General features: G+C 38.8%; 1 protein-coding gene across 5 annotated transcripts in view; it reads right to left on the bottom strand.

The window, feature by feature from the left end:
- NTN4 (netrin 4) overlaps positions 1-14148 on the bottom strand; it is a 109906-nt gene that overhangs the window by 93405 nt on the left and 2353 nt on the right. For all 5 annotated transcript variants that reach the window (XM_036299907.1, XM_036299909.1, XM_036299906.1 and 2 more), the window contains exon 2: positions 12374-12903. In XM_036299907.1, the coding sequence (XP_036155800.1) occupies positions 12374-12903 (530 nt within the window). The remainder of the gene's footprint in view (positions 1-12373; positions 12904-14148) is intronic.

Consider the following 14148-nt stretch of genomic DNA (forward strand, 5'->3'; position numbering starts at 1 on the left):
ATGAGGGAACCGGAGAGTCACTGATGAGTTTTAAGCAGGAAAGTGCTATTTTGGATTTTAAAAAGATCCTTCAGAGTGTGATATAGAAAATATATTGGGACTCAAGCAAAACAGGCTGGAGAGACCATTTAGGAGAACATTAGTGCAATAATGTATACAGATAAAAAAACAGTGGTGGTTTGTGCCAGGGTAGCTGTAGGGGTGGAGAGAAGTATACCTATTCGAGGGAGACTCCAGTAGCAAAATGGGATAGGACTTGGTGAGTGCCTGAATTTGGCTGAGGAGAGAAAGAAACTGAGAATGGATCTCTGCTTTTCACTTTGATGGGCCTCTCTGTGTTAGACAGGTTTTTATTTTTATTTTCTCAGTGAGATAAGAAGCAAGCATTTTAACTGAGAGCAAACAATGGGTGTGAGAAGGGGTCTTAGGGAAAAGAGAGACACTGAGTCGCTAAAGGAATGAAAGAGAGCTGAAGAAAAAATGATTTCCAGGGAAGTTTGAGGGCCAAATTGGAGCTTGGAAAGCCTAAATTTGTAGAGCATTTCTCAGTATAAGTGTTATTATTTTTCATATTAGAGTTCAGCTGTCTGGCTGAAGAACAAGAAGGTGAACAGTAGGATTGATCTAGAATTGGGGTGTGATGGAAAGACAGGGGCAATGGAGTTGAGAGAACTGATAGAAGATTCCAGAGAGAAGATCATGGGAACAGGCTAGGTATCATGCTCATTTTTGGAGACAAATAGGTATTTTGGGACCAGAGAAGAGATAAAAGAAGTGGTCTAATGTGACATAAGTAAATGCTTGGAGGAAACAAATGAAAATTTGGGGGAGGAGGGGAGGAATGGCCAGAAGAAATAAATAGAAAAGGACAGGGTACGTGGGAAGGGAGGGAGTTGGGAGTTGGGGAACAGGAGTTGACAATCATCTTGTTCTTTGTTTTTGCAAACTATACCTCTTCACTATACCCCTCCCACAGAGAAAATCCCCCAGCGGCCTTACATTCGTCTAAACCAGCGGTTCTCAACCTGTGGGTCGCGACCCCTTTGGGGGTCGAACGACCCTTTCACAGGGGTCGCCTAAGACCATCGGAAAACATATATAATTACATATTGTTTTTGTGATTAATCACTATGCTTTAATTATGTTCAATTTGTAACAATGAAATTGGGGGTCACCACAACATGAGGAACTGTATTAAAAGGGTCGTTGCATTAGGAAGGTTGAGAACCACTGTTCTAAACTTTGATAATCATCAGAGAGGGAGCTATTGTTACAAAAGGGTGTGCATCCCTTTGGGTATATTGGAATGGGAAACAACAAGGAGGAGGATTCCTGGAGAGTGAGCTGCCTAGTTCTTCTAATAGATCATTGGATGTGTTCTCCATTGACTTTTTTTTGTTTTTGTTTTTTTGTGTGTTTTTTTTTGGAGGTGGGGAAGGGGTCAGAGGTTATATTTTTTTTTGCCGGGGGGGGGGGGGGGGGGCGGGGGTGGGATGGGGGGAGGCGGTCAGAGGTTATTTATTGGGACATGGAATATGAGAGAAATACAGGCATTGATTACAAAAGGAATTAATGGAAAACCCCAAAGACCTCAGAAGGGTTAGATTGGCTGAAATAAAAAATAATTCTTCATGAAGATTAAACGGTATAACAAAGTGACTACATTTTCTACCTTCAATTTTAAAACGAAGTCTTTTTCAATAGCAGCTGAAAGATACAGTGTTAGCTCAAATAAACATGATGTCATGCAGAAACCATCTGAATATTTTTCATACTTTTTTGTTTGTTTTAGGAATTGTGGTTATAAAGTATAAAGTGACATCAGCAAACTTAGCGATACCTGGAAAGACTCTGTTCCTCTGTCAGTTGCAAGACAGTTAGGAAAAGAAGATAAATAGGACACAGAGAGAGGGTTGGTATTTTGTGTTTTTGTTCTTTTGTTTGTTAACAAGACAAACTATCCAAGAAATTAGTGTGTTCTATAGCGATTAAGTGAGATGTGTGTGAAAGGCCCAGCACAGTAACTGCACATTCTACTGTGATCTCTAAATGTTGGCTTTCTCTTCTCCCTCTTAACAGAACAATTAACCATTAATACAGTAAACACTAATTAAAACATTAATAAGACGTATCTTGACATTTTAAACACTTAAATGAGATTATTACATAGCTCTCATGCCTTAGGTAGACACTCTCCATCACATTCTGCAAATCAAAGTTTACAACATACTAAGCAGAGAAAATGTGTACAATGCTATCTTTTAATTTCATTTTCAGTACTGTGATGACCCAGGGGCATTCCAAAATTAAATTGCTCCTATAGTTTGAATTCTGAGTCTAAAAAGAAAAAGAAAAAAAAACAAGTTGGATGAGTTAAAATGAATACAAGGCCCTTAAACCTGAAGAGATTTTTGAAGGCCCCCTAGAGTCAACATTTCTCTTTCAGCATGGTATTTTCAACGATATCTTTCTCCATCTATACTGTTTCCTCTCTCTTTTCCGTCATCATCTGTTATCCAATCAGTGCTTTCCCTTTCCCATATTTGTTTTGGTTTGTCTTTTGAAAGCTTCACGTTGCAGCTCTCATGCCTTCTCTCTCACTTGTCATTTTAAAATGCACACCTACTGTTCTGACTGTGGTAATTCAATGTTATTCAATTCATATTGCTGCTTAATTCAACAACTGTTGGGCAAATAGATTGGTGAGACTGGCTTGCGTGTAAACCTTGGCCATTTCAGAAGTGTTTTTGGTAATGGCAGTTTGATCCTGCCCTAGGCTCAGCACTTAGAGTTTCCTCTTTCCTATCCACACCCACTCCCTTGATGATCTCATCCAGTTTCACAGCTTTAAATATCATCTCTAAACTGATGACTCCTAAATTTATATATTTAGTTCAGATCTCTCCTCTGAGCTTTAAACGCACAGATCCAACTACCTACTAAGTGTCTCCACTTGGATATCTCGTAGGCAACTCATACTTAATGTGTCCAAAAATGAGCTCTTGGCATCCCTCTCCAAGTCTGCTCCCCCTAGAATCTTCTCCATCTCAGTAAATGGCTGTTCTACTCTTCCAGGTGCTCAGGCTAAAAACATCCTTACTACTCTCTTTCTCTCACACTCCACATTCAACCTTTCAGCAAATGCTATTGACTCTCTCCATAAAATAGATCCAGAACTCAACCACTCTTCACCATTTCCACGGCTCCCCTCTGTCCATGCACCATTAAATCTAGCCTAAATTATTTCAATATCATTCTAACTAGTCTCCCTCCTTCCCACTTTGATCTTTTCTTAACTTACAAGTCAGAGTGATCCTATTCAAAATACATTGATTATATCACCCCTCTACTTAAAACCTCAAATGGCTTCCAGTGTCATTCAGAGTAAAAGCAATGGCCTTCAAATAATCACTTATGGTTCAAATTGGGACCAATTTAAAAATGAAAGGGGATGTTAAAAATAATTAACAGGCTTTAACTGATCTAGGTATAAATTTGGGTCATCCTGGGTATCTCCTTACCTACAGTACCCCATAATCTCTGACCCCTGACCTCACCTACTACACTGTACTTTGACCCTTCTGACTCCACACTAGCATCCGCACAGTTCTAAGGGCACCAGGCAGACTTCCTCAGGGCCTTTGTTCTTTCCCTAGATGTGCTCACTGCTCACTTCTCTTTCTTTCAGGTCCTATTCAAAAGTCTCAGTGAGGCATTCCCTGAGAGCTCTATCTAAACATTAAAAACAACAACAACAAAACAGCCCTCCCCACTTCCTAGCTCCCTTCCCTGCTTTATTTATTTATTTTTTTATTTACACTTATCACTACCTAACATTCTATATATTTTACATTCTTTAGCACCTTACATTTAGAATATAAGCTCAAGAGCAGAAAATTTTAACTTCTCTGTGTCCCCAACTCCTGAAATAGTGTCTCGCACATAGTAGATACTTTACAAATATTTGTAGAGAGGATGAATGAATCATGACTTCTTTGAAAAGATTAATACTTAGATGTATATCACCCCACACAGTTAATAAACAGTATTATGATTGTATAGTTAGTTCTTTTCATGTAATTCAATTCAACAAACGTATTTCGGACATTTTTGCCTTGTAGGGGAAGTGTGCTAGGTGCAGAGATTGGAAGGGACATATACAATGATAGAAGGGACAAAGTTACTCAAGAAACAAACACTACAGGAGTAGAAGAGATAGGGGACATGATGTTTCAGCTACATGTGAGTGACACAAAGTGCATGGCAGTGCAGAGGAGGGAGAGATTACATGCACCAGCTTTTCAGACACCGTAGTAACTTACATATTCTTTGGCATGATTCATTTCCCTCATCTTCCAGAGCCCCAACTTCTAATAACCCCGTTACACTATGTAGGGTTCTCCATGACATGTATGCCCAGATACACCCGACTTCCAGGTGCCTGCTCCTCAACTGTTCTTCATCGTCCAGCCTTAATTTTTCAATGTAATCCATTAATTAATAACACAGCATTTAAAATCCTCTATCTCAAAGTTTCAAGACTATTTTAACCAAATAGTGGCAAAGTTAAACCATTGAATCAGACAAATACTAAGCAAAAAGATGCTAAACAGATTTTTTAAAATAGCTATAAAGAAGGCATTTTTGGAGGGAAAAAAATCCTCTTTTGAAATCAATAAATCAAAGTTTATTGATTTGATCTCTGGGGTTATTCTAATTTTTATGTCACCTCTTTAAACACTTTTAATTGATAACCACCCTGTGGGTTTTCTTTAAACTAAAGGTATTTTTGGGAAATGCGCTGTTATAAATCTCTAGCCTCACCCGTATAGGAAAGGTATACAGCCCCAGGGAGTGGATAATTGAAGCACTCTAAACAAATATACACAATATTCTATTTTTCAAGGAAGTTCAACAAAATTATAGCAGAGAATATACTTCAAAGTAAAACATTAATACATAGGATGACTAAGTTAGAAAAATTGCTTAAAGCAGTTACTGTCTTGATAAAAACTATTGTACTCCCCTCACCCCTAAAACAAACCAATCAAATAAAACTATGCAAAGTGGTATAGAAGAACTTTGATACTCATTCACATTTAGCTCATTTTAAATGCTCTAAGTGCAAACAATCTTTATTTGTTGTAGATAATTTTCCTATCAATGTAAAAACATCTACTTTTTTATGCAAAGTTCATGCAACCATTTACAAATTATCAGTTAAACAGTAAGTGGTATATAATACCTAATAATTGCTATAGCAATTTAATTTTAGTGTAGGATTTGGTGCTTTTTTATATTTTGGATTTATAATAAAGCTTAATCATATAAATGATTTTAAGGCAAGCTAATAATCCCAGCTCAGGTTAGCTATTATTTATTTGATTCTGAACAGGTTTCTTAGACTCACTAAGTCTCAGTGTCTTTGTCTGTAAAATGGGTCTAATACTAATTCTTGTGAGAATAAGGGGTACAGTGTACTTTACAGGGTGCCTGACACATGGAAGGCTTCAACTGATATTAGCTGCCACTAGGATTCCTGACCATTGATGCTGCAGAAATAGGCATCCGCAGATTTCAGTGACCAAAGAAACAGATGACCAATTAGAAAATAGTCCTACTCATGTACTACTTTGCTTTATCTTTTAAGTTTAAAAATCCGAAATATTGCTTAGCATATTATAACTGTAAATACCTGTATAAACCTGAGTAAGTCATTTATCATTTTCTGCACACTTGTGCCATACTGACTTTATCATGAGGTATTGGAACATAATCTTTCCAATGGCCTAAAGCAGGGGTGGGGAACCTTTTTTCTGCCAACAGCCATTTGGATATTTATAACATCATTCTTGGGCCATACAAAATTATCAACTTAAAAAAATTAGCTTGCTATATTTGGTCAAACACTTAATTAACTCACCCCTAATGCCTTGGCAGGGCCAAACCAATGATTTCACGGGCCTTATATGGCCCGTAGGCCAGATGTTCCCCACCCCTGGCCTAAATAGACAAATAAATACTTGAATCTTGAAAGGCATATTATCTGTACAACATATTGAGGAAATTAAGCATGTACTATATCATGTTATTTAATAAATCAGTCTATAAATTGCAATATTTACTCTCTTCCCCAGGAGATTATAAGAACTGTGAAGGAGCCAAAACCGGTTTGGCTCAGTGGATAGAGCGTCGGCCTGCGGACTGAAGGGTCCCAGGTTCGATTCCGGTCAAGGGCATGTACCTGGGTTGCAGGCACATCCCCAGTGGAGGATGTGCAGGAGGCGGCTGATCGATGTTTCTCTCTCATCGATGTTTCTAACTCTCTATCTCTCTCCCTTCCTCTCTGTAAAAAATCAATAAAATATATTTAAAAAAAAAAAAAAAAAGAACTGTGAAGGAAAGGAATGCATATAGTTTTTGTATCTTTCACACTACCTGGCATGGCACAAAGGAAGTTTAACCTAGTGCAGATAGCACTGGGCTTGACATCAGGAAGTACAGCTTTCAGCTGAGTAATTGTACACAAATCAGTCACTTAACTTTCTTTAGGCTTCAGATTACTCATCAGTCATATGCTTTTCCATCGATGACATTTAGCTTCCTTTTCTCATTCTAAGAAACACTAGTCAGAGGGATTTTTACCAATGTTTGTCATTTTAACACACAACTTCATTTTCCCATATCTATAGATGGGAAGAAATGAAACCCTTAATTGCAGATTTTGTTCGCTCCTGAAAGCTTGCCGGGAGCTCAAAGTTCTTATCATGGTTTATTCTATCAAATCTTTTAATCACTTTCAAAACAGCAAGCCCTTCCCTGCCATCCCTTAGCCTGTTTTATTTTCTCCTTAGTTCTGATTTACCATCGCACTCTGACATACTGTATATTTTACTTAATTATTTGTTCTCTATCTTCCCCTTCCCTCCACTGCAACCTAAACTTCATGGGGACAGGAATTTTTATCTCTTTGGTTCACTGCTATATCCCCAGCATCTGGAATGGGATCAGACACAGAAACTCAAAGATTACTTGATGAATAAATGGATGAATAAATATTATTTAAGATCTTTCATTAATCGCCTTTCCTCAACCACAGCTTATGCCCTATTATTACCAACTCAGCTTCTCCATGTAGATCAGGGTTTCTGAATCATATCCCCTACCCAAGCATTTCAGTCCTCCATCTGTGTCATTTAAAGATATTCTCCTACTCACCCCTGCTTTTATGCCATTCTTGTGTTCATTCATTCAGTTACAGATTTATTAATTTCCTACTGTGGTCCAAGCAAATGCTGGGGATACAGGGGTAAATAAGACCGATGCAATCCTTACCCTATTTAACAATCCTTGCCTAGTGCTTCATATGAGACCCAAACCCCCTCTGTTCTTGTCTTCCTGTGCTGCTGCCTCCCATAAAATATTCCATATTCATAATGCCCTGGAAAAAAATATCCATGCCGTTTGGTTGGTTGCTATCCAATTCTGAATAGAGTTCTTCTAATAATAAGTTAATAGAACAGGGAGCAAGTGGTGCTAACTTCTAAGGAGATGACAACTACATCCCTTTAGAGTTGCTTTGGAGTCACTGAAACGATGCTGTTTCCTAAATAGTGATAATTGAAATTTCAGTTCCATGAGGCCTGACTGTGTGGGCCCTAAAACAGCTTGCGACATCTCCCCACTTACTTGTTTTCTTTACCCAGAGCTAATCTGAGGTGCTTCTTTTCATCCTGAAAAAGCCTAATTAACCTATCATCTTTAGCTTCAAGGTGATTATTATTTATTGCTCCAACTAAATAGGAGACTAAGTCCCCAACTGACAGAGGGCCTTGATGTCTAACCATGCCAAGCACCAAGCCTGTCTGGGTCTTTTAAAAAAAATGATTGAGGTATATTTGAAAATTAAGAATTATTATTTATTTTCAGTGTACAATTTGATCATTGGATATACATATACTAGTACATTGTGAAATAATCACCATTTTCAAGCTAATTAACATATCCATCACCTCAGATGGTTACTTTTTTGCATGTGTTTAGTGAGAACACTAAGATCTATCCTCTTAGTAAATTTCAAATCTCTCTATATAAAAGCCTAAGAGACCATTACAACTGGTTGAACGACCGGTCGCTATGATGCGCACTGACCACCAGGGGACAGATGCTCAACACAGGAGCTGCCCCCTGATGGTCAGTGCGCTCCCACAGCCAACCTCCTGTGGCCAGCCAACCTCCCGTGGTCCCTCCCCAAGGCCAGCGGCCCTGAGGGGCCCCGATGGGGGCCAACCAGCCAACCTCCTGGCCCCAGTTGGCCCCATCTGGACTTGGGCAAGATGGGTTCCGATCGGCCTCGATCTCCAGCCAGGTGGAGGGAACCCACCCGTGCATAAATTCATGCACCGGGCCTCTAGTATACAATAAAGTCTTGTTAATGATAGTCATGTTTGCTGTTCATTAAATCTCCAGAACTGATTCATCTTGTATAACTGAAATGCTGTCCCCTTTGAACAACATCTCCCCTGGCTGTGCTTTTTGCCAGGATTTTGGGGAGCACTTTATACCTTCACCCAACCATTTCCCAAGTTGGGCTCTGGGGATCTCTGGAGTTCTGAGAGAGAGCAACTGCAGTTCTAAAAAAAGAGGGTCCCATGGATAAATGAGTTTGGAAGTGTTTCAGCTTATATTTCCCACTTGGGGATACAGGATAAATAATGTGAATATGTATGTATTTATAAATGTTTAATTTTGTTAAGCCCAGTCAGTGTTTCCCAACCTGGTTTGGAATGGAACCTCTATTCCTAGAACACCAGTGACATCTCAGAGGACATTCCTGTTCTGAGGAATGTTGTTGGGCGAATTCTTTCTTACCTTCCTGTCATATACAAATGAATAACAAATTGTTATGAGAGTGAGCAAGGAGAGAGATACGCATATAATCTCTCTGTGAGCAGTTCTTGGGGGTTGATAGTGGAGAAGAATATAGTTTTTATGGAACAAATAATAGACTTAAAGCCAGAAGACTTATGATTTAGTCCTTGCTCTATGACATAACTTTTACCTCCGAATCTCAATCTGCCCTCCTATAAAGGAGACACATTTTAGGATAGCCCTACCCCATTCTTTGAAACTGCTGGTCAGTTTAGGAAGTGTTGTTGTTGTTTTTAATATATTTTTTTATTGATTTCAGAGAGGAAGGGAGAGGGAGATAGAAATATCAATGATGAGAGAGGCTCATTGGTCTGCTGCCTTCTGCACACCCGCTACTGAGGATCAAGCCCACAACCCAGGCAAATGCCCTGACCAGGAATAGAACCGTGATCTCCTGGTTCATAGGTCGACACTCAACCACTGAGCCACACCAGCAAGCCAGGCAGTTTAGGAAGTTTCTTTATAGCAGACTTAACTTTGATTTTAAAAGTATTCTTCTGGCCCATCTGGCATGTCTCAGTGATTGAGCACTGACCTGTGAACCAGGAGGCCATGGTTCAATTCCTGGTCAGGGCACATACCCGGGTTGCGGGCTCGATCCCCAGTGGGGGACATGCAGGAGGCAGCTGATCAATGATTCTCTTACATCATTGATGTTTCTATCTCTCTCTCCCTCTCCTTCCCCTCTGAAATCAATAAAGATACATATTATTTAAAAATTAAAAGTATTCTTCTGGGTGGATTTTTAGGCCTACAATTTTAAAGTCCTCTTTCAGATGACTGGTGCCTTCAGCTCTGTAAATGTAGGTATCTGGTGTGTTAGACATGAAACTACAGGCTCTCTAAGGCCTGAAAAGCCCACAGAAGTATTTTGGAATAAGCAATGGAAATAAATTAAGTATGAGATATATTTATCTTAGCCTAAGTAGTAGGATAATATCTTGAGAAGTCTTAAGAAGTCTTATATAGAATGGAGGAAGTTATAGGTCTGTAATATTATAAATAAGCAATAAATGAAATTTGAAACTACTTATTTGATACTAAATTCATTGGCTTAGTTTTCTCATCACTCCATTTCCAAACGTATAGATTGATGATACAGAGGTGTACTGTGAAATTAATTCATAGCTTAAAACTAATTGATACTCCAGAGCAACATAGAAGAGGTGGGTTAATAATATTTTCTGGGAAGGCTTGCCCTGGTTTTTCCTTTGAGGAAGACTTTCTTCTACTCTCTAATTCAGGAGGGAAATACTCCTTCCCCAACCTGCCCTCTAAAGGGAGGAAATTCCAGATGGTTTAATGTACACTTAAAAATCTTGCTCTCAAGGGAATTAGGTGGCATTTGATGTTTTTTGTTTGTTTGTTTGTTTGTTGTTTGCCATTGAAATATGTCTGTTGAAATAACTACAATGAAAAAAAATGTAAAAACTAGATTTAAAATGCGACTGTACATTGGAATAACTAACAGATTTTAGTCTTTATCTGCTTTAAATTTTGATGTAAGCATTGATGACAATAAGTAGTTTGGGTTTTAAAAAGATAAGATCTTTGTTTTTACTATAGGTTAACTAAATGTTACCTTAGTCATCTCTACGTGATTGCTGGGCATTCAATATAATGTTTGCTAAGCAAGCATGCTTGCCATCTGGTTACTGAAACTGTATTTTTGCTGCTTCATAGATACACATGGCCCAGTAGCACTGAGCTGTAGGAAGCTGATATCAGCCTGTGGATCAATTCCAAAGCAATTTGAGAGTTCAAGCCATTCATTTGTTTGCAACACCAAGCAAGTGTTCTCCACATAAGAAAACAAAGAGTCTAACTTATCTGTCTCTTTTTTCCCCTGGTATCTTTAAAAATGCCTATCATGGTAGGGTGCACATGGATTTACAATATTAAGCCAACTTTAGGGATCGTGAAGAAAAATGGAAAATAGTCTGTGTACTGTGTGTGCCACATCCTTTCATTTTGGTGCCAGTGGCACTATTCCTGGTCTGCAAAGTGCACACAGAAGAAATAGCTGGATCACATGGCAAAGTCCATATGTGCCTTTGGTAGTGGGGGGGGAGGGGAGAGTTTCCCAAACCCACCTTTTCACAAGGCCCCAGGCAAGCATCCCCCCTCACCCCCCTACCCAAACCAAAGGCACAATTACTAGCTCAGAGTACAGTGCCTGGGATAGTAGGGGCTCAATAAATGTTACTAAATACTATCACCAGGGAAATCTGCAAATAGAAGTATAGATGACTGCTAAAAGAGTGCCTCTCTTAGTTTCTGTAGCCATTGTACTATATGCATTAGATGTATGCCTAACAACTTGTCTGGGCTTTCTTAACCTTTATGCTATTGACATTACGGCTAATAGTTCTTTATTGGGAATGGGAGAGATGCTGTCATGTGCACAGTAGGAAATTTAGCAGCATCCTGGATTTCACCTACTAGATGCCAGTAGTGTCCCTCTCCCCAGCAAAAACGTCTCCAGACACTGCCAAATGTCCCCTGAGAAGGGGGATGGTGGCAAAATCACCCCTAAGTTAACCACTTATTTAATCTGTGTTTATGACATGTACCAAAATTAGAAATTTCATACTTCCTCTCTGCTCTTTTTTATAAATCAATATTTCTGAAGGTATTTTATTCTCTTAATCTGCTTTCACCCAATTTTCTCTGAAATTTTTCATATATCTGGAGATATATTAGGTACATCCATATAAGTTTAAAAGATCTGTTTCCCCCTTAGGAGAACGGAAATATGAAACAACGAGAAATCACCCTATATAGAAAAGGGACTAATAGCTAAGGAGGCTGTTTTGCAGAATAAAATTGAGATGGTCTTGGGCTCAGGATAGACCCAAGACCCTGAATTGGTTGATGTATCTGTGAGTATGAAAATAACTTTTGTATCATTAAAAACAAAATCAAAACTACCTTCGTTTGTTTGCCATGCACTCTTGTAATCTTAACAATAAAACTCCACTGTTATACAACATATCCTTCTGACAGATTTTTTTTTCCTCCCTTGGCTTTATTTTTATTTACTTCCTATTTATGTTAACAGTTTCAGGAAGATACCAGCATGGGCTCCAGGAACAGGCTGTCTCAGTAACTCCTGCCCATTTAGAAGCACAATAAGTAGTCCTTCTAACTGATTAAATTATTAGCCTTTCAAACCTCTTAAGCAGAATGATGATATTGAAAAAAGAAAAAGAAAAATTAAAGTCTTAGAATTCCAACTTAAACCCAGTCAGTGGGCAACCTGCTTGAAAATGACTACACATCCATGTCTAAGGGCGAGAAATAATTTATGACAAATAAAGCTCATGAAAAATTCTAATTTCATTCATGTTGCTACAAGTATACCTTCATACTTTTAAAAAAATGTGGGCTGGTAACATTTTTCTACCTTATGTACAGTGTAGACTTAAACGTGTGCCCTTACCTCTCCTCCAGTGCACGGGAAGGGACTGGAGTATCTAGAAGTGCAAATAGCTCCCTTCTTGACAACATCATCTTCCAGGCCAAAAGTAGCTGAGCAGTTAGTTGCAAAGTACTTGTAAGGCTTCCATGTCTTCCCAAAGTCCTGGGACCGGTCCAGCACCATGGCTGCTGGCCTGGGGGACTTGAACACCATAATTAGATGAGTGAAGTAGAATTCGGCTTCCAGGTCTAACTGGATCTTTTCTCTGTGCACATCCTCAGCAGACTGCCACCACGTGCGAGGAAACTTGAAGGACGAGTCTGCCATGGCAGCTGGCAGGTGAGCCAGGTGAGGCTGAGCAGCATTGCATTTGTCACATTTGGGCTGCCGACAAGTCAGATCAGTGTTCTCACTATAGAAGCAGTACAGTTCAGTGGCGTTCTGACCACAGGTGGTGTCTGCCCAGAGTTTTCTCCCTAGAGCCAAATTTCCCATCTGAGGGTTACAGGCTTTCTCACAGCGGGAACTCATTCCAGCTACTCCACTCAGCCCTGGGGAAGGGAAAGCATATGTTATTCAAGACAAACCCATCTGGAAAGCTCTTCTGTCCACCTAGTCCATCTTCAACAGTCAAGTTATCCCTAAAGAGCTTGAGACTTTCAGTAAAGAGGAAATCCTACCAAATTTGAGCATGAATACTACTCTGTATTTATACCTCATTTGTGTATGCAAGTGTGGGAGTGTGCATTTCATGCTCAGATGCAAAATTCACATGAAGGAAAATAAAATCACTTTAGGGAAAGGGCAAAAGGAAGGAAAGTGGGAACACCGGGATAAAGATAACAGGCCTAACCCTTTTCAAGTACTTTGCTTTCTAGACATTCTCTATATTTGAAATATACTTATTTGTTTTTGATATCATGACTTAAATAATACCCCAAACAATAATGTGTTTAAGGTCATCCAACTTAGTCTTTTAAGTATAATTTCAGTCATTAGCATTATCTAACATATTTATGAGAATGCATTAAGGAGGAAATGTTGAATCTATTACATTGTTAAACCAAAAATATGAAGGGACAGCCCTAACCAGTTTGGCTCAGTGGATAGAGCATCGGCCTGCAGACTGAAAGGTCCCAGGTTTGATTCTGGTCAAGGGCATGTACCTTGGTTGCAGGCACATCCCCAGTAGGAGATGTGCAGGAGGCAGCTGATCAATGTTCTCTCTCATCAATGTTTCTAACTCTCTATCCCTCTCCCTTCCTCTCTGTAAAAAATCAATATATATATATATATATATATATATATATATATATATATATATATCGCCTCTTTTAAAAAAATATGAAAGGACAAATTCGCTAGGAAAAGCAATATGAAATATTTAATCAATAGACAATGGGATCACATTTGGGAGGCAAAGCTAGAAACTATGGGCACTCAGATGTGCAATAGCTATTTTTAATATTAAGTAAATATAACCAAGAAAAAAAGCCTCTAAACTGCCAAATGTCAGAGAAGCTTATTTGACATGCTCTCTGCCTCTTGAGTACTAGGACAGGTTATATAGTAGTTACCTGTTTGCTTAACAGGAGAATGCTTATAGACTGGCTGCCACCAATAGCACCTTTAAACATTATTTGTGAACTGAAGCACCTTCTTAAAGAAACATGCGATTCCAGCCAAACAAAGATCCAACAGACTTTAATGTTTCAAAATTACTTAAAATGATAAGCATTATCCACTTATTAACATCCGACTATATATTATAATCCTTTAATTTGGGTTTCTTATTT

The sequence above is a fragment of the Myotis myotis genome, unplaced genomic scaffold (genome assembly GCF_014108235.1).
Source record: "Myotis myotis isolate mMyoMyo1 unplaced genomic scaffold, mMyoMyo1.p scaffold_m19_p_3, whole genome shotgun sequence".
NCBI classification, from domain to species: domain Eukaryota; kingdom Metazoa; phylum Chordata; class Mammalia; order Chiroptera; family Vespertilionidae; genus Myotis; species Myotis myotis.